Raw genomic sequence first — 18255 nt, 5'->3', positions numbered from 1 at the left:
CTGGTAGGAGCAGGAGGGCTGGACTTGACGGTCTCTGAGAACCTCCCACCTAGCTCCGACATGTGATGAAGCCAGGACCTAAGATTTTGTGTCCACAGAGGTGCCACAAACACGATCTTCCTTCTGCATTTGAACTACCGTTTTCCTATACTCTTAAAACAAATACAGATCTGCGGTTTTTTCTTCTAATCAGGTAGTGCTGGAATGTCTCCAACGAGGCCAAAGCTGGGCAGGTTCCCAGATCAGGAATTGAGGAGAAGGGGTCTGCAGAGATTTTTTTCAATTACACACGATCGCTCGCCCTATCTCTCCCCCGAGGACAGTTCAGGTGAAGAGAGGATCCAAGTTACTTGGTAAAGGGGATGGTCATCGAGGTTCAGCATGATTTCTTGGCTATTCTTCTTCATACTGGAGATGAACACCAGTAACAATATGTAACTTTCACTGAGCACGTCTTCTGACCTAGACAGACACTGTGTGAAGGGCTTGGCATGTGTCATCTCATTTAATCCTCCAAACAGCCTTAAGGGTGGGAGCTATTATGGCCTCTACCTTAAATGTGGTGGAGTTGAGGCTTTGGGGTTAGTGATTTAGGAGTAGTAATTCAGCTGGCTGGTTGGCAGAGCTGGAGTTTGAACCAGAGTCCTACTCCAGAGCCTCCACTGCTCACTCTCCTCTTTGTTTTATTGTGGAAGCTTCCCCCCCCCCCCCCCCCCCCCCCCGCCACCCCCAGGGGCCTACCAGCCCCTAAGTCCTGCCCCTCCCTGCACCCCGCCCCCACCTCCTGCCCAACTCCCGCACCCCCCTCCCCCAACTACAGCACTTCTTATCGCCCATTGTTTATTGTACCTTCTAAACAATAGCTAATGAGCCTGTATTACACGGTAGGGAGAGCCAGGGGTGATTTTATTCCATGAAACAGAGAGGAGGTTATGACACAGAAAGGTTAAGTGGCTTCACTGAGGTCACAGAGCCAGCCTGCAGCAGAGCAGTCCTGAGCCCGCGGATGGGGTTCTTGAACTGACCCTCAGGCCTTCTGGCATCAGAGTTTAATTAGGAGAGTTATTTTCATTTTCCTTTCCATCTCCAATTTGCCATTTTATTGCTGCTTGATAATGGTAGATATCGAAGCCCCAGGCCTTTTTCTGCCCCCGTGTGCTTTTTTAATGACTCAACTTATCGCATAGAAACCACTTGCTTTAGAGTTAAGCTTTAGACGCCTGTTTCTAGGTCCCTGTGTGTGATGGGGACTGTTGCCTTTTCTCAGAGAAAAACAACCACAAACGCAACTCAGACAGGTTGTTGAGGACCTTTTTTTTTCTCTTTTCTTTCTTTTTTTTTTTTTTTTTTTTTTAAATCTTACATTTAAACCAGTAAATCAACATCTGTGAGTCATAAACGTGTTCTGGATCAGCCGTTAGTGGTCTGAATGTTTTTGCACCTACCTCCAATACAGCATACTTTAGCTCAAAACTCAGAGGTTCTTTTGTTTGTTGAAGCTTAAGATTCCAGAAATAGACAAATAACTTATTCCAGCACAGTTGTGGAGAGGGGGAGTCCATCTTCCACGATTGTTTGAAATGGGGTGTATTTTTTATGTTTCTTTTTTTGTTAAGGCTGGCGTGGCATTGAGGGGGGAGTAGAAAAGAGAAAGGTTATGTTTTTGACATCTTCTATGTGTGTGAGAGAATTCTGTGTAAAAATGTGACTAGTTCTTTGATACGGTTAACATCTAATCGCATTCCCCGATGCCCCAACCCCTGCAGCTTTGTTTTGACCCTTATTGACACGATGTTCCTAGTTAAGGAGTTTTAGCCCTTGAGGGATGTAATTTCCTAGGTTTCAGGGATGTTTAAAGATACAATTCTGTTTTCTCGCAAGTGCAGGAGGAACAGACTGCTGCATTACAAACAAAAGCGAAGAATTCCCTTGGATGATTTTTCTTGAGTGTCTCGAAATCAGAGTCTTGAAACAACTTGCCAAGTAGCTGGAAGGCAAGGCCTAGCTGATCTTGTTTTGCTGGTGGGGAAACTGAGGCACAACTGAAACTAAGTGGACATGAACGCTGGGGAACAGGGGTCCTGCTCTGCCCTGGGGGACAAGGAGCAGACCTAGGGGCACAGTCACTGACATTTTGTAGTTTATCTTCACAAGCCATAGCACAGCCAACTCATTTAACCTTTAAATTAGAAAGAGATGGTGACAAAGTAGGTGCCCACAGTGACCAGGAGGTTGACAGTTCATTACTGCGTACATATTGATTGTCTCCCATGTGTCCAGCACTGGGCCAGGTGTTTGTTGGTTTTTAGGCTACAGTAAGATAGAACTGCCATCGGAAGTCCATAGAACATTTACAAAAATCTACTTGTGTCATAAAGAGAATAAAAATTTCATTTATCAAACTTGATTGGATACTTGCAAGCCTGATTGGATTATTAATATCCCAAATATGTAAAAAATGTTTTAACTTGTCTATACTAGCGCCCCTTGTCCCAAGTGAAGTTTCAGTTAGGTCTGAAGTTAGATGCATAATTTCTGATAACTTCACTATTCACAATCAGTGTCAGGGAGAAGTCGACTTCCTGGAGGTCCGTGGTGGTCTTTGGCTATCTCACCCTCCTTCTTGTCTTAACCTAAACCCCTTCCTTGATTTGGACCTTCAGCTATTTTGAGTTTCTGTGCTGCAGGACTGGGTTAGAGAAAAGGATGACAAGGAGAGATGTCATTTTTAAGGAACCAAAATAATAAATTCCCCCATTGCCAGAGTGGAAAGTATTTATGGTTTGATCATGGTGGCTTCTTTTAGTGTCTAATGGTGAGGGGTGTTGGCAGCAGGAAGAAAGCTGAGGAGAATTCTGGGGAAGACAGAAAAGACTGGCTCCGAGGAAGCTTCCTTTGCAAATAGAGAAGTATTCACACTTGGATTTTAAAAATACCAGCATTTTCTTAACACAACATCAATAAAACAAGATTCCCCAAAGCAACTCTTGATTTGCTCAGTTGTTTTGCTGATGTGTTCAGAACGGGCAAGGCAGGATTGGTTCAAGATCCTCTCCTTTGCGGCTCATTTGGACGTGTAAATGTACAATTCATTCATCAGCGGTTTCCCCCAGCTTTTCCCGGGATCAGAAGTGTCTGTTCTTGTCATCTGGAAGCCAGCATTGTTTTCTCACACCTTTTGGAAATCTAACAGCTGGATTACAACAATCCTTCAAAAATTAGGATTATCACATACAAATATTTTCCTCTTGTTACTGAAGGAGGGGCATCATCTGAAGTTTGAACCAAGAACTAGAGATTTATTTTCTGTTCCTGGCTCCTTCTCTCATTTGCTGTGGGAAACCTGCAAGTTACTAATGCTTCAAGGAGACAAAACTGGGGTTAGGTAAAGGTAAGCAGGTGTGTTCAAATTGATGGGGTGGGGGGGGAGAGTGTTTGTCAGCAGTTACATACAGTTAACAGGCAGGTGGTGGTAGTTCAACATATGCTTAGAAATCAGGAAACAGTATTAAAAATAACCTTTTTCTGAGGTTCAGAAAGATATATGCTTAATCTTCTAGTTACCTAAAGGTAGATCTCAATGTCTGGCTCTAGCTATACCTAAGCGTGTCTATGTACGTACCTCTATATTCACTGGTTGCTTTGTTACTTAGAACCAACTACCTCCACTTATGATAACCAATGTGTTAGTGCAAAACCATTAATTATTTGGGATCGCGTTGTGGTGTCCGAAGTGTCTGAAATTCCCAAGTGGAACAGGGGTTGTGCATTGTTGTGTCACAGCTGTTTATGATGTACTCCAGAAATTCAAAACCACAGGGCCTCTGCATTTCTCTCCGTGCTGGTGGTAGTTGTGGGGTTTCCAGTTTTTCTCCAGTGGAAGAGAGTCTGTGAAAGGAAGGGCCCGTGACTACATAATTAGAAGAATAATAGCTTCCCCTTCCACGCAACCACTGCTATAGGTAAACTGGAAGCTTATGGAAGCCCATGATTGGATTCCAGTTTGGGGGCCCTGTTCTCTGCTCTCCCAGTAACACAGAAGTATTTGGGCCTTTGTCTAGGGGTCTCCAGGAGGCCGCCTTGAGCTTGATCCTTCTCAAGGACAGCGAAACAAGATTTCGGCTCTCCAACGCTGCCTCGTCTTAAGTCATTTCGTAACCATGATACGGGTGAGCTCTGAAAAGTCGAAGGCTCCTCCAGAAACACTGAACCGATTCCTGACTCACAAACCGGCTGCAGTCCAGGACTCATAAAGCCCTTCGAGGACATTGGCTTGAGAACCCCCTGCGCCCGCTCGCACGCACGCCCCTTCCTCCGCATGCCTCACGTCCTGTGTGTCAGTCTTTGTGAATGAATGATGTACACGCACTCGGAAAACTATGCTGCTACTGGGGGGGGGGGGCAGGAGCGGGTGACCAAGTCCTCAAGAATGCGTGGCGAATCAGACGGACTTTCCCCAACGGCCGTGGCAGCCTCTGCACCCAGCCTGCTCGCCGGCCCTGGGCCCTTCCCAGCGCGGCAGAGGACTCAGCGCCCCGCCGGCTCCGCGATCAGCTCTAGGCAGCAGGGCGGCTGGGCCCCGGCAGGCAGCAGGCAGGGGGCTAGGGCGCCGGCGGCCGCGGAGCCCCGCCCCGCCTTCCTTTCGTTTTGGGCCGCCGCCGACAATTGGCCGCTGGCCTCTGGCCCCGCCCCCGGGCCGCCCCCGCCCCGTCGTCCCCGCCCCTCGCTCCTCCCCCCTGCCCCCCGCGGAGAGCCTGGGGGTTGGGGGGGGGGCGGGCGCGCAGACCCGGCCGCCGAGCCTCGGCGCCGCGAGAAACGCCCTAAAGAGGAGGGAGAGAGGGAGGGAGACCGCGGCTCCGGAGAGCGAGAGCGAGCTGAAGCTGCCTGCCGGCGGAGAGGAGGAGCGGGGCGAGGACGAGGAGGAGCGGGGCGAGGCGCAGGCGAGGCTGGGACCCGGGGCGCGCGCACTTCTCCGCAAAGTGCCAACTTCCCGGGAGAGTGCCGGGCGCGCACCTTCTGGGCGCGGGGAAAAGTCAGCGGCAATCTGAAATCTTAGGGAAGAAAGTCGGATCCCCCCCCCCTCCCGTCCCCTTTTCCCCTGTTACTAATCCCCATTAAAAAGACAAACAACAAGAATAACAGCAAACTTGCCATAATCCTGTCTGCCCCTCACTCCTGGCACCATGAAGGCGGCCGTCGATCTCAAACCGACTCTCACCATCATCAAGACGGAAAAAGTCGATCTGGAGCTTTTCCCCTCCCCGGGTGAGTGGTGACTGTCGAGGCCCCCACGCCAGCTTTGGGCCGGAGGCTGGGGTCCCCTCCGCTTCTCTCCCCCCGCTTCGCTGTTCCCTTCCAGGCAGTTCGTTTCTGCCTGAGCAAGGCAATGCTGGGAGCAGCTGGAAGCAAGGTAGAGAAGACTGTTGGTGGCCTGGGACCCTTGTTTGGGGGGTGGTATTTATTTTCACAGCTGTGTTTTTGTGAGTAATGGGAAAAAGCTTATAGAATGTCCAGCACCCCCATTCCTGCTTTCTTATCTTTCCAAATGAGTGAGAACGCTCTGGCCTTTTCCCGTAGCTTTGTGTGTGGGGGGGGTGGACACTGCCGCAGAAGACATCATCCACTGGCCCCCGCATTACCAGAGCTGGAGCTGGATGGAGGGCCCTGGGCAGTGAGAACCGACATAGTGTCTAACTGACTGGCCTGCAAGCACGTTTCAAACATCTTGCCGTCCTGCGCCCCTCTGTCACATGTCCCTTTGCTATCTAGCTCCTCTTTTCTGGGTTGAGGGCAAGGATATGGGAGGAGAACTGAAATGATCGTTTTAACTTCTGGAAACATCCCGCTTCTATTCCTGCAGGTTACTTACTTTACCCATCTTCCTAGTCTGCCATAAATTTGCCCTCTGCCACCAAAGATCTGTTACAAGAGGGAACAACGTCCTGACACCAAACGCGACTTTGTGTCTTTGGTTGGTGGTTGGTTGTCCAATTCCTTGGTTTGAAAGATTTGAAGAAGAGGATAGGAAAGGAATGTGATTTTGTCTTGGAATCCAGAATCCCTGGGATAGATGCGCTTTGAGAAGAATAGATGTTTTTTCTTTTAGGATGGGCAACAGCCAGCTATCTTTTAGAAATTAGTGATTTTAGAGGTAAAGGTATATAATAAGATACAGGGCGAAGGTGATGCCATCTGGAAAATAATTCGCAGAAGTAACCTGCTTCTCTGTGGTATCTGATTATCAATAAGTTTAGCTGCTCCCGCCTGTGGTTCAGCCTTCTTTGCCTCTGCTGTAATGAGTTGCTTAGTTTAACCCTTTCTTAATCTGCTTAAACTTCAAACCCAAGCCCGGCTGATGTTTTGTCATTTGGAGATCATTCCGAAATGTTCATAAAGACATGGATGACCATGTCCTGTCCTGTTAGACCCCGTCACATTCAGCCCCGATACTGGGGGTTCCACTGGGAGGTGCACAAAGAAGGCTAAGACTGTTTGTTGTCACAGGGATGTTGATGGTCAGAGCAACGCTGAGTTCAGCTAGAACCGTGGAGACATTTCGGGCACTTAGAGCTACAGCTCAGAAGCGATGCTGCTGTGATGGTTGTGTTTGGGGTTCAAGGAAGCCAGAATAAATTCTGTTAGTCACAATTGCACCAAACCATGCATGAAAGAAATGATAGTTTGCAGCCAAGACATAAGCTCATCTCGTAGGTTCTTTCCTTAAGAATGGCTTGTTTGTATGCATGCCTATGGGGAAGAGACAGATTCGGCTGTCTGGGAAATAGCATGTAAGCTGGTCAGTTTTCATACCTACAGTGGATTTCAGGGGCTAGGAGTGAAGAGCCCCTGGCACCACGTGTTTTGGGTCACAGTGAACAGCTGAGGTGATCTGGGGGGTAAGTTAATATTAACACTAGAGATTTTGAGCATATGGTGCTGTTATTTTGGTTATTGATAAAAAAAAAAATAAGCCCCCGGGCAAGTAACTTTGCTTAACTTTCCCATCTGTAAACTGGGGACAGGAAGCCCTAATGCTACAGTCAGCATCTATTATAATAGGAATCTTTACAATGCCTCTCTTTTCCAGAAAAGGTTGACAAGCCACTGGTCGGGTTTTGTAAGCATCCTTCAATACAACAAAATGTCAGTGGATCAGAGAAATGGGGCAACCTTGTGCCATTTATCGTAAGGAGGTTTGGTTTCTGGCACTATCTTGGGGAAGACGGAGAAACTTGAAAATATATATAGAAGTTTTCGGTTTTGTTTTTTTTCTGGATTTTTGGTAGCGTATATGTGAATATTGTACCCATATCTTAGAGAGGAAAATAGAGGCACAGAGAAGGTAAGTCACTTAAGAAAATCTAGTAAGCCCGTGGCTAAGGTAAAATTAATCCCTTTTCTAACTTCTCAGTGTACGTTGCCTTCCTTGAGTGATACTGCAAATTACATTTGAAAAGCTCAGCAAAGAAACGTCAGTTGAGGCTTAAACTTGCAGGTGCAAGGATAGAAGAAACATTCGCCATGGCTGCTGCCTTTGTTGGGGGGTGGAGAAGACACTGGCTAAGTGGGGATTTGCTTTGCCCATCAGACCATATAGGACATGTGTTTAAAGTTTAACTTCTCACAGCGTAGCTTTGTGTCCACAGCTGTGACTTAAATATTTTTCACAATGATTCTTTGGGTTGTTTAGTTTCTTATGTGTGGAGACAACTAGTGTGGGATCTTATCTGCCTTAAATAATTAAACCAAGATTTTCCCTCCCCAAATCCAGGAGCCCAAGAGAGGCAGCAGGGAAGTAGGTGCTGAAATGGGAGTCCTGGGTTTTTTGCCTGCCTTTTGTGGCTAGGACCTGATCCTGAACCTTTTTACACTTTTCTTCTAGATTGAGACCTCCCAGATTTCCAACAGCTTTAAGTACCAAATTAACCTACGCTTTGAAATAACATTGGAATTGCATATTCCTTGTAAGTGTAAAGTGGGTATGCCATTCTAATTGCAATATATGATGGCAAGGCTCTCGGGTCTTACATGGGCTAAAAGAAACAAAGCCATGGAGAGTCCATGAGTTCCCTCTTGGTGTGGAGCTCACTGAGAAGGGTGGAGGCTGGGTGCCAAAGCAAATACATTCCCAAGCCGCTTAATTTTCCCCTCCTTCTCCACTCCACCTTGCTGGTGAGGTGAGCGAAATGCTCAGGGAGGAGCAGGAGTGCTGATTCTCCATGTTTGCTGTTTTATAAGAATGAAAGGATCACCCCCGTCCTCCATCAGACACCCACAGAGTCCTCAGAGACAGGAAGAAGATGTGTTCCTTCGGTCGTCCCTTTGGTCAGTCTTTATGCCTTCATCCGCGTAGACAAGAAAAACGGGCAGCGTTGCCCAGGCTATTAAGCTCACTGTGCTCCCAGACCCCCGAGGACCACACTCCATTAGTGACTAACAAGCCCAGTGGTTCAGAGCCCGGAGTCTGGAGCCAGCCTGTCTGGGATTGAATCCCAGCTCTGCCACTTACTAGCTGTGTGACTTTGGACAGATTGCTTCATGTCTCTGTGCTCTAGCTCCTGCATCCGCAAAATGAGTGTGATAGTTGTTCTGTCTCACAGGGCTGCCAGGAGAATTGTGTCTATTGAGGTGTACAAAATCTTAAAGCAGTACTGACCCCAAGTAGATTCTAAACAGTTAACTAGAAAACAAGTCAACAGAAAACCAGTGTAGAATTTTCAGGGGCCCCTTGAAATGTTTAATAGGGGCTGTTGCTGTATAATGTACTTCCCCTCATCTCCTTTTTTGGGAGAGAATGTAAAGTTGAAGAGAACTTTTTCATCTCCTTAGCTGAGATCTCATACCAGTGAGGTTCCATTCTGTGGCCCACGGAGCAAACACAGTGAACCAGGTAACTTTCAGAGTGTCCAAGTACCTCGAGGTCCCAACTCTCTGCTAAGGCATGGGGCTTGGTCAGTTACTTTGGGTGATGGGGGTTATCAGTGCTATCTCTAAGCAAGCAAGAGAGCCACCAAGACTAGGAGTCAGGGGGACATTTGAAGGGCTGACGGAAAAGTAGTGTTTCAATTATGCAGAGTTGAGAAATGCATCATGTCTAGTTATTATAAAGTATCTCACATTTTATTTATTTATTTGGTTGGCAAAGCTTGCATTCCTGGCATTTTTGGTTGGTTTGTATTGCTGTGTTTTTTTTTTTTTTGTCTATGTAACTTTTTTCTTTCTTAAAGAGACCAGACCACCCTGTAGGAGGGTTCCCGCCCCCAGGAGACAAACCAGCCCATGGGCAGCCTCCCAGAGCCCGGCTTACTCTGGGCTCCAGCAAAATCTCTACAAGGCAGAGAGAGCTGGTTAGCATAGGTCAGGATTTTTCAGGAAAGCAGGGCTCTCTATTTCAAAGAGCACAGATAACTCTACAATGGCTATAGCAACAGCATAATTACAGACGTCTCTCTGGTTTGCGGGATGAATAACCGGTGGCTATCATGGCATTCCATGAGCTTGCATTGGAGGTAGTCTCTTGCCGTCCCAAGTTACAGGGATTTCTCTGAAACATGCATGGAGCCTGGACTTTCCCATAAAATAACACTGTGACCCTTCACCTGGACTCAGGTGGGGAGAGCTATTTTTTTTATCTATTTTTCAGATGAGGAATGGGAAACTCAAAGAGATACATAATTTTGCCCAAGGCCACACTTGTTAGAAACTTACAAACTGATGAGCTGTTTGCAGGCATGTTATACCTAAAATAGAAGCCCCATGTTATTCACAGACACTCTGGAAATTAAAAGGGGCGCGGGAGAAAGCAGAGATGGTGGGTGCTCTGGGGGCTGAGGAGATACAGGGCTCCCTCCTTGCATGACTCCTCTGACCTTAGGGAAAGGGCCTATTCTGCAGACAGTCTCCAGGCCTGCCAGTCCGGATGTGTTGCCGTAGGAAGGTGCTTGAAGGTTCGAGCAATGCTTGCCTTGGACCACCACGCGGAGAACCCGGGTTCTTGTTTGTCTGATGTCTTCCCAGATGTATTCTGCTCTGTCACAGGTGGCCAGCTGATGATGGTCACTTCCAAGTTCACATCCTTCCTGGAGCCTCCTGATGCTGTCTGTTTAGCCTCTTGTATCACAGACACAGCTCTGCAGAGAATCTCACTCACAATCTGGTTGATGAGAGACATAGATCAGCAACTAGTGTGTTTTCTTAGTTCGGTTGTAGTTTAATTTTCCTGCTTCCGGAAGAAGCCATAGACGCCTACATTTTCTGTCTATGCACCAGATGTTTTATTTTTTCCAACTAAAATGTAGCATTTTCAAGTCCGTTCCATGGGTCAGGGGACTGTTTGTAGTTACTTTGGCACAGGGAGGAAAGGCAAGCTTTGGGATTCTACCTGAAGATTCACCAACCCTCTACGACCCAGGGTTAATAGGGAACAAACAGATGTCCTGACCACTTGTCCATGGGGTAGGTATTGTTCCCTCTATCACTGCCTTATGGGGAGCATTTTCTCCCAAGTAAGTAACATCCTCGGGCCCACACAGTCATCGTAGAGATGGATTTGTATATTGACAACACAGTCTCCATCTTTTTATCTGGCTACTCCAGAATGAAATGTTGGTCCCACTTCTCCGCTCAGACAGAATCTCTTATAAGATTTGCTCTCACGTTCACAGCCTTTTAGGCCCACTCTTTGCTTACAGCTGCTAAGCTCTTAACCCAGCACTGGGAACATCAAGACAATTCCCAAATGTATCATTTCTGTTGGTCATGTGCCTATGGCTTTGCTTTTTTTCAGTTGGGTTAAAGACATCTTTTTTCAAAAGGTCGGTAGATGTTTTTCAAATTGCATTAACAGGCTATTTCTACTTGGCTACTTTTCGAAGCCCTGTGCCTATCTGCGTTACTTTTTTCATTGTGTAGTTTGGAGTCTCTGTGCAGATACGAAAAGAAATTGGTCTGTGTTGGAGGTTGCAGTATATCCAATTTCATTGGCAGGGAGCCATGCTTACAGACACACGCAAAATACTGCTGGTCAAGCCATAAATATTTATTGATTCTTTGGCCAATTTCGTCATATTTCCCAGGTGCTTTCCAGTTTCTGCTGCTTGTGTCCAAGCCTGTCACCGGGCCCTTCTTACCGTCCTATCACCTCTTTTCAATTGTCCTTTTCTGTAGCATTTAGTTTTGTCCCTGAGATTTGTAAAATATTGATGCAGATGGTGCTTGAAGGCCCAAAGTAGTATTGGCCAGTTTTGTAATGGGTTTCATATCTTGATGTTGTACAGGTAATGAGTTCATTTAATTTACCGTCTAAACTGGGACGCTTTTGAGAGTGTGATGGGCACTGTGAATAATGATACTAGAATAATGGACATGAACTGGGACTCTCCCAGCAAACGAGGGTCACACTACTTAGACACTGAATTGAGGTGATAATATTCTTTATGATACCTACTCTCAGTCGCTAATCTTGGGGGCTAGACCTTCCAAACTAAGCTACGAGGACCAGATTAAGAGTTTGAAGCAATTCAAGTTCAGTGTGGTTTCCCCCAACCATGAGTTATATTTTTAAATGTGTTTTTGACGCATAATATAATATTTCTCAGAGCCTGAGAAACAACTACAAATCAACCTCAAACAAGTCCACCTCAGGCATTTGAAACCTCTTGGTAGCTTTGGGTAGCTATGCTAAGCTGTTGATTTTTGCTTTGCAAGGTTCTGCAGAGGAACTGTAAACTTTCTGCATGTAGTGTGTGTGTGGTTGTGTGTGTATGTGTGTGGTGTATCTGTGTATGTGTGGTGTGTGTGTGTGTGAGAGAGAGAGAGAGAAAATGAACTTTCGAGTAGGGGGGAAATGTCATCATTACACAAGCAAAGACAATTAACATTTTTGCTTTGCTTTGTCTTAATGCGCGTCCACGATGAGAAGTTTTACTGGTGGGATCAAAAAGGGCAAGGAAAAGAAAAAGAGTTTTTTTGGTACCATTAAAGTGGGTAAAAACAAAAGCAAAAAGCAAGCCCTCGGTGCTTTAGGAGAGGAGGAAGGGAGTGGTGGATTCAGTTGCAACATCCCTTTTGGCTAAAAAGGAAGAGACAGAAAAACGAATGAGGGCAGGAAGAGAGTAAGAAAGTAAGAAAGAACTCATAAAGGAACAAGAAGAAATACTTAAAGAAAGGAATGCAAGAATTCACGTGATTATTTCATAGACTTTTGGAAAACTCCTCATAGGGACCCATCTCAGGTGGTCAAGTGGGTGACCTCAGCTCTGTTGTTCCCACTCTTAGGCCATGGAATCTTTTCAGAACCCCCTAAATCCCTCATAGATGCACGTCTGGTCAGGGATAATCAGATGGAATCTTCCCCTGTGTTCCAGATGCTTCCATGGCTAAACATGCAGGAGAACCATTGTGTGAATTTATGGAACTCTGTGTGGATCAATGATTATTTCTGTTTCCTGGGCCCGTTGGGTTCTTTCTTCCAACACTTCTCAGCTAGAATAATTTCACGGGTCAGCTTTAGAGAGAACGTGGCTATTTCAGAAGCATTGGAAGGGGGCGTAAGAACAGGGAAAGGATTATTTTAGATAGAACAGTGTGGGATGAATGCCAAAAGTTTAGAGTTAAAAGAAAGGCTTACATAAATATGAAGAAAAATACCTTGATTGTAGAAAGGGAAGAGAGAAGGAAGTGTGAGGCCAGGACCCATGTAAGAACATTTTGAATCTCAGGATGAATTTTGCCTTTGAAGGTAGGGAGATTTTAAGGACAGAGAAGTGTTACATTGAATAGGCTTCTGAGAGGGGTGAATTTTTTTTTTTTTTTTTGGTAGCATTACTTTACCTCCTACTCATACTGTTAGTTGTTAAAACCTCTGTATCAGTTTATCAGAATAGGCGTTAAACCTCAGAGAAGATGACAGAATCAATCAGGTACGTATTTTCAAGGTACGAATGAAAAATAAAGAATCTAGGTCAGGCAAGGGCATTCCTAAACCCAGGGAGTGTTTGCAGATCATGGTTTTTGAAGCATTTAGGAACTCTAAACTGGGTGCCAGGTACTGTAACGGCTCCTCTCTAATGACTTTTTTGTGTGATGACAGTTTAGTGCTGGGGAAATTCATTACTTCAGCGTTCAGGTTTAAAGTAAGAGTGTTTTGGAGTCAGATTTTAAAATAGCCTTCAGAAACTCCATCACAGGAAATTTTTGGTGGAAGAGTTTCCATGCGATGACCTTTATACTTTCAGTATTTATATGTTTTTCCTGTCTATTGGCTATTCCTTGCCTAAAATTGAAGTGAATTCTGTACATGAGGCACAGGTTGTCTTATATCCTTGAAATACTGGTTCCATGGATGGAACAGGAGACTCATCAGCACAGTAGGAATACATATTGTGTGTCGAGTGAATAGGGTATCCTCTGGGGGGCCCATCATTGGTTGGAGAGTCCACAGCCCTGGGTGCTCGCCATGGCTTTGCACCTGTTTGTGTGACCTTGGGCGAGTCATTTCATTTTTCTGGACCTCAAGTTCTTCCTCGGTCAAATACATCAGCTGGAGAAGATGACCTATGAGGTTTCTCTTAACACTGACATTTTATTTATATTTTATTTTATTTATATTTTATTTTATTTTATTAAAAAATTTTTTTTTCTTTATTTATTCTTGGGAGAGAGACAGGGTGTGAGCAGGGGAGGAGCATAGAGAGAGGGAGACAGAATCCGAAGCATGCTCCAGGCTCCGAACTGTCAGCACAGAGCCCGACGTGGGGCTTGAACTCATGAACCGTGAGATCATGACCTGAGCCGAAGTTGGACGCTCTACTGACTGAGCCACCCAGGCGCCCCAGCCCCTTTTTCTTTTAATGTTTATTTACTTTTGAGAGAGAGAGACACACACAGAGTATGAGCAGGGCAGGAGCAGAGAGAGAGGGAGACACAGAATCTGAAGCAGGCTCCAGGCTCCGAGCCATCAGCACAGAGCCCGATGCCGGGCTCGAACCCACGAACCGCGAGATCGTGACCTGAGCCGAAGTCGGACGCTCAACTGACTGAGCCACCCAGGCGCCCCATTAACACTGACGTTTTATGACTCTAGATAACATGTAAGATAATTCAGGCGCGGAGGGAGCGTAGAATGTCATTCAAGGGGTAGGCCAAACGAGGATGCTTTCCTCCTAATCCTCAAATTCTGTTCCTCACAGTTCCAATAGTGGGAGAATTTGGGATACATCTGCGAAGGTGAATAACTTGCCTGCAGAGAGGTGTCCGGGACCATTCCTGGCCTCGTTTGCAGTCGGAGAATCCGGGCACGTTGCCTCAGGGGTGACACTGGGCCAGGAGTCATACCTTCCTCTTGGTCCCCCTCCCTGAGACGGCTTCCTCGTTCCAGGAGCCTTCGCTATGTTCGCAGCGGAAGGCAGTTCCAGGGTGGGGTCTCATCGGGAGGGAGGAGATGGAGGTTAGGGGTCCGGTAGGTGAAGCAGCCGGCCCCAGCTGCCTCCCCAGGGCTGAGCATGTGGTCTGAGCCCTGAGCTTATTTCATCTAAGCTGCCACTTCTCCGTGCGCTGCTCGCTCGGTAGGTAAACAGTCCCCTCCTGCAGCAGGAATGTGTTCTGCTGAAAGCCACCTCAGTGCCTCTTCCTGACATAGTCAGCGAGTCAAGGCCCCTGCCTCCTGTTTGTACAGAGGGAAGGGCCCCGGGCCCGCTTGCTTCTGGCCTTGCGGGGAATGGTGTCTGCGCAGCAACCGGCTGACCCTTCCGTGGGGCGCAGGCAGTCCGGTGGAGTCCGAGCCAGACAGGACACCACCTGCTTCAGTCTCCACAGCCGTCCAGGAAGCTGCGAGTGTGTGTCGGGGTGTGGCGAGCACAGGCCGCCTGGCTTTGCAAAGGCCGCTCTCTGCCACCGTGGAAGAGTGTCACCTGCACACAGCTGTTATCTGAAAATCGTTTTTCTTTTTCTTTCTTTTTTTTTTTAAAGTCAACACCTCCCTGCTTTCCTTTTTTTGTCTTATATATATTTTTAGTGTTTATTTCTGAGAGAGAGAGGGAGAGAGCATGAGCAGGGGAGGGGCAGGGAGAGAGAGGGAGCCACAGAATCTGAAGCAGGCTCCAGGCTCCGAGCTGTCAGCCCAGAGCCCGACGCGGGGCTCGAACTCAGGGACCGCGAGATCATGACCTGAGCCAAAGTCGGGCGCTTAACCGACTGAGCCACCCAGGTGCCCCATGTTATTTCTACATTTTGAGAAAAGCCTCTCATCTTTTCTGTCAGCAGCAGGCAGACCAACAGTGGCATGCCAGTTTGGGGAAAAACAAGAAAAACTGCCACTGGTAATATAAGGTAGACTTTACTGCTACGTGCATAGGGACAGAGTCTCTCCATTCCTCTTGATCCTTTTCCTTTTTTCTTCTGTTAGTTACTAGGTGCTAACTTATGAATGTGTCAAGATACTGATGTGCCAGGGACCTCATTATTTTACCCTAATCTCTACTGGCCGAGTATTCTTTCCATTTCACAGATGAAGAAACTGAGAGGTCACACAACTTGTCTGAGCTCACACGGCCGGTGAGTGTAGGGGTTCGGATTCAGACCCATGAACTCTGAAGTTCTGTGTGTGCTGCCTCCAGAATTTGCACAGATCTTTGGATGTTTGTTGAATTGGGGGGAAACACTACAGTCTGTCTGGGCTTAGGATTGACCGGTTCACTTGATCCTTGCTTATCATTCGGCAGAGAGTTTACCGGGAGACACGTGACTTCACCACATTTGACGCTCACTCGAGGTAATTCTTTGGGTTAGGAACATTTTACAAATGGGGAACCTGCAGGGCGGATCCTGAGTTTTCTTTCCCCAGGGTATATGGTAGAGTTAGGACATGAAGCTGTCTTCCTCCAAACCTCCTGACTTTTCCATTCAGCCACATATATTTTCACTATTTCTATGGTACTTGGTAAAAATACATGGCTAATGACAGTAATGGTAATGAACACTAGCTCGAGATCAGAAATGCCAACAGGACACCCTCTTCTCTATTGCTAGATATAGATTTCCTCCACATATTTTATATGTAGTTAGTGGGTCCCACACAGTTGGCTCATTATTGAGCTCTGAGTGGGTTTCACCGACGACTCTGACATAGGATCTGAAAAATCTGCATAGCTTTCCAAGATGCCAACCCACTGGCCAACTTTTAAGTAGGATGGCAAGTTAGTTTCTTCTCAAGTAAAAAAAAAAAATGTGAGTTATTACTCCACAGGCTTCTAGACAAATCGGCAGTTTCCCTCTGGGGTGGCTTGATCTTAGACTTCGGGAAATACATTATTTTGTTCAATATAAAGGATTTTGAAAAGAATTCCTGTCCCGCCTGTTTCCCTGTGTTGAAATATATAATCTTCTGTGCCTCTGTTTACCCGTTTTAGCAAATGAGGTCCATCTTAATGACTGGCAGAAACCTCAGGTAGCCGGAGGGGGAAAAAAAACCCCTAAAGCCGAAAAACAAAAACCTTTGAATCTCCTCCTGCATTTTATGGGAAAGAATTGTGCCAAAGAGCCATGTGAGAAGTGATGACGTCTTAGATGAGTGGATTTTAACCCCCCCCTCCCCTGCCACCTCTCTGCTAGTTTCCATTTGGGGCAGGGGCATTTGCTATGGCACCAGGTATAAACACTTGGAGTTTAGCAAAATTATATTTGATTACCCCTCTAATACAATGTGTTGTTCCTTAGCAGTAAAAAGAAGGCCCCTCCCTCCTTGTGTTGGTTGTTCAGGAAGCTAGAGCATTCCAACGTGGAGTGACAGGTGATTACACTGAGAAGTGTCCCCCTTGGCATGTTGTTGTTTTCTTGGGGGGGAATGTAATCCTGAGTAGCCAGCAGGGCCCTTGGGGGGCTCTGGATCATAGGGCAAGAGGAGTTACTAATGGGGAGGAGAGGGTGGTACCCTGATTGCACCAAAAATGGAGATAATCACATTATGTTTGGTCCTTTTGAACCTCGGCACTGAACTTAGTGCTTGCCAGGAAAATGTAGTCTCTAAGGCATATCTTCCTGTGGCTGCAGCGGGTCTCCTTCTCAAACAGGGGATTGGGCCTTTGGCTCCCTGCTCTCCACCGGTGGGTAGTTTGGGTCAATCCTAAGGAGTCCTTGGTCTTAACCTTTTCCTGGTGTGCACATTTTCTAGGCTGAAAACTGGACGGGTCCGCTTTTAGGTGGTCATCCTTTACGTTGTATTGCCTGGGGTATCGGAATGAGGATACCTGTGTCTGTTTTTGCTCTGGGCTGCCAGATTGTCGCCACATCTCAGCATCATCTCTGGATTCTTCTGGAAGAAGGGTGCTCACTCCTAGTGAGCTGCCTCTCATTGGGAGAGAGTAGGAGAGTTAATGAGCTCAGGTTTGGAAAGTCTTCTGGAGTCATTGGTGTTGCAGGGAATGTTATTAAATTAGTGGGAGAGATGCTACAGACAGAGTTGCAGTACTGAATACATAGGAACTGGGATGAGTCATGTGTGTGAGTACAGGAAATGCTCCTTGATTTTGCATAAGAACAAGAGTTCAGTGTCACACCTTCCTTGCCTCCGAATGGTAACCGAACGTTCTTCAGAACTGCCTGGTGCTCGTTTTTGGCCTTTGTGTGTATCTGGGCTTCAGTTTGGAGAAATGAGAGAAAAGTAAAACTAATATTTATAGGGCACCCACTATGCGCCAGGCACACGGCGGGGTGCTTTGCACAAATAATCCCCTTCCTTAAACAACTTGGTGAGGTTGGTGTTTTAATTCCCATTTTGAAGATAAGAAACTGACTCTCGGAAAGGTTCAGTTCGTTTTTTGGAGGCCTTAGAGCTTTCGAGTCACAAATTTGAGCTTAGATCTCTCTGATTACAAAGTCCTACCAACTTAGAATCTGTTGGGAGAGCAAATTTGCTAACATTCTTATTGAAAGCTGTGATTCTTGGCACATCGTTTTGTGCTTTATGCTCTTTAGGCTCCTCATTATTACCAGGGTAAGGAAGAAAACATTCAGTAGATCTATAAATATCTACCGCTGGTATGTGCAATACAGGGAGAGAGAAAAAAAAAATAGTTCCCAGAGTTTTCATTGTGCATTTTCAAATTCAAAATACACAAATGAAAAGTAGCTAACTGAACTGACCAAACTCCCATACAGAATTGGAGCCTTGGCCCCCATTTTTCAGATTGGGAAATCGAGGAATGAAGGAGGAGCTCCACCCTTCCTTTAGAATTCTCCAGGGAGGGGATGTTCAGAGGT

At 46.4% G+C, this 18255-nt stretch overlaps 1 protein-coding gene across 6 annotated transcripts in view; it reads left to right on the top strand.

Annotated features, from left to right (window-relative positions):
- The window catches only part of ETS1 (ETS proto-oncogene 1, transcription factor), a 131936-nt gene that overhangs the window by 59397 nt on the left and 54284 nt on the right, over positions 1 to 18255 (top strand). The window contains exon 1 of one of the 6 annotated variants that reach the window (XM_043579796.1): positions 4775 to 5265. The exons of 3 other annotated variants lie outside the window; for them this stretch is intronic. In XM_043579796.1, coding sequence (XP_043435731.1) covers positions 5184 to 5265 — 82 coding nt within the window. In that variant the 5' untranslated portion in view covers positions 4775 to 5183. Of the gene's footprint in view, positions 1 to 4774; positions 5266 to 18255 lie in introns of those variants that run through there. 2 more of the 6 variants (XM_043579800.1, XM_043579795.1) reach the window with 2 other exon arrangements.

Source organism: Prionailurus bengalensis, chromosome D1, assembly GCF_016509475.1.
Source record: "Prionailurus bengalensis isolate Pbe53 chromosome D1, Fcat_Pben_1.1_paternal_pri, whole genome shotgun sequence".
Lineage (NCBI taxonomy): Eukaryota > Metazoa > Chordata > Mammalia > Carnivora > Felidae > Prionailurus > Prionailurus bengalensis.
The sequence above is the reverse complement of the archived record's forward strand: the minus strand, read 5'-3'. Positions and strand labels throughout refer to the sequence as shown.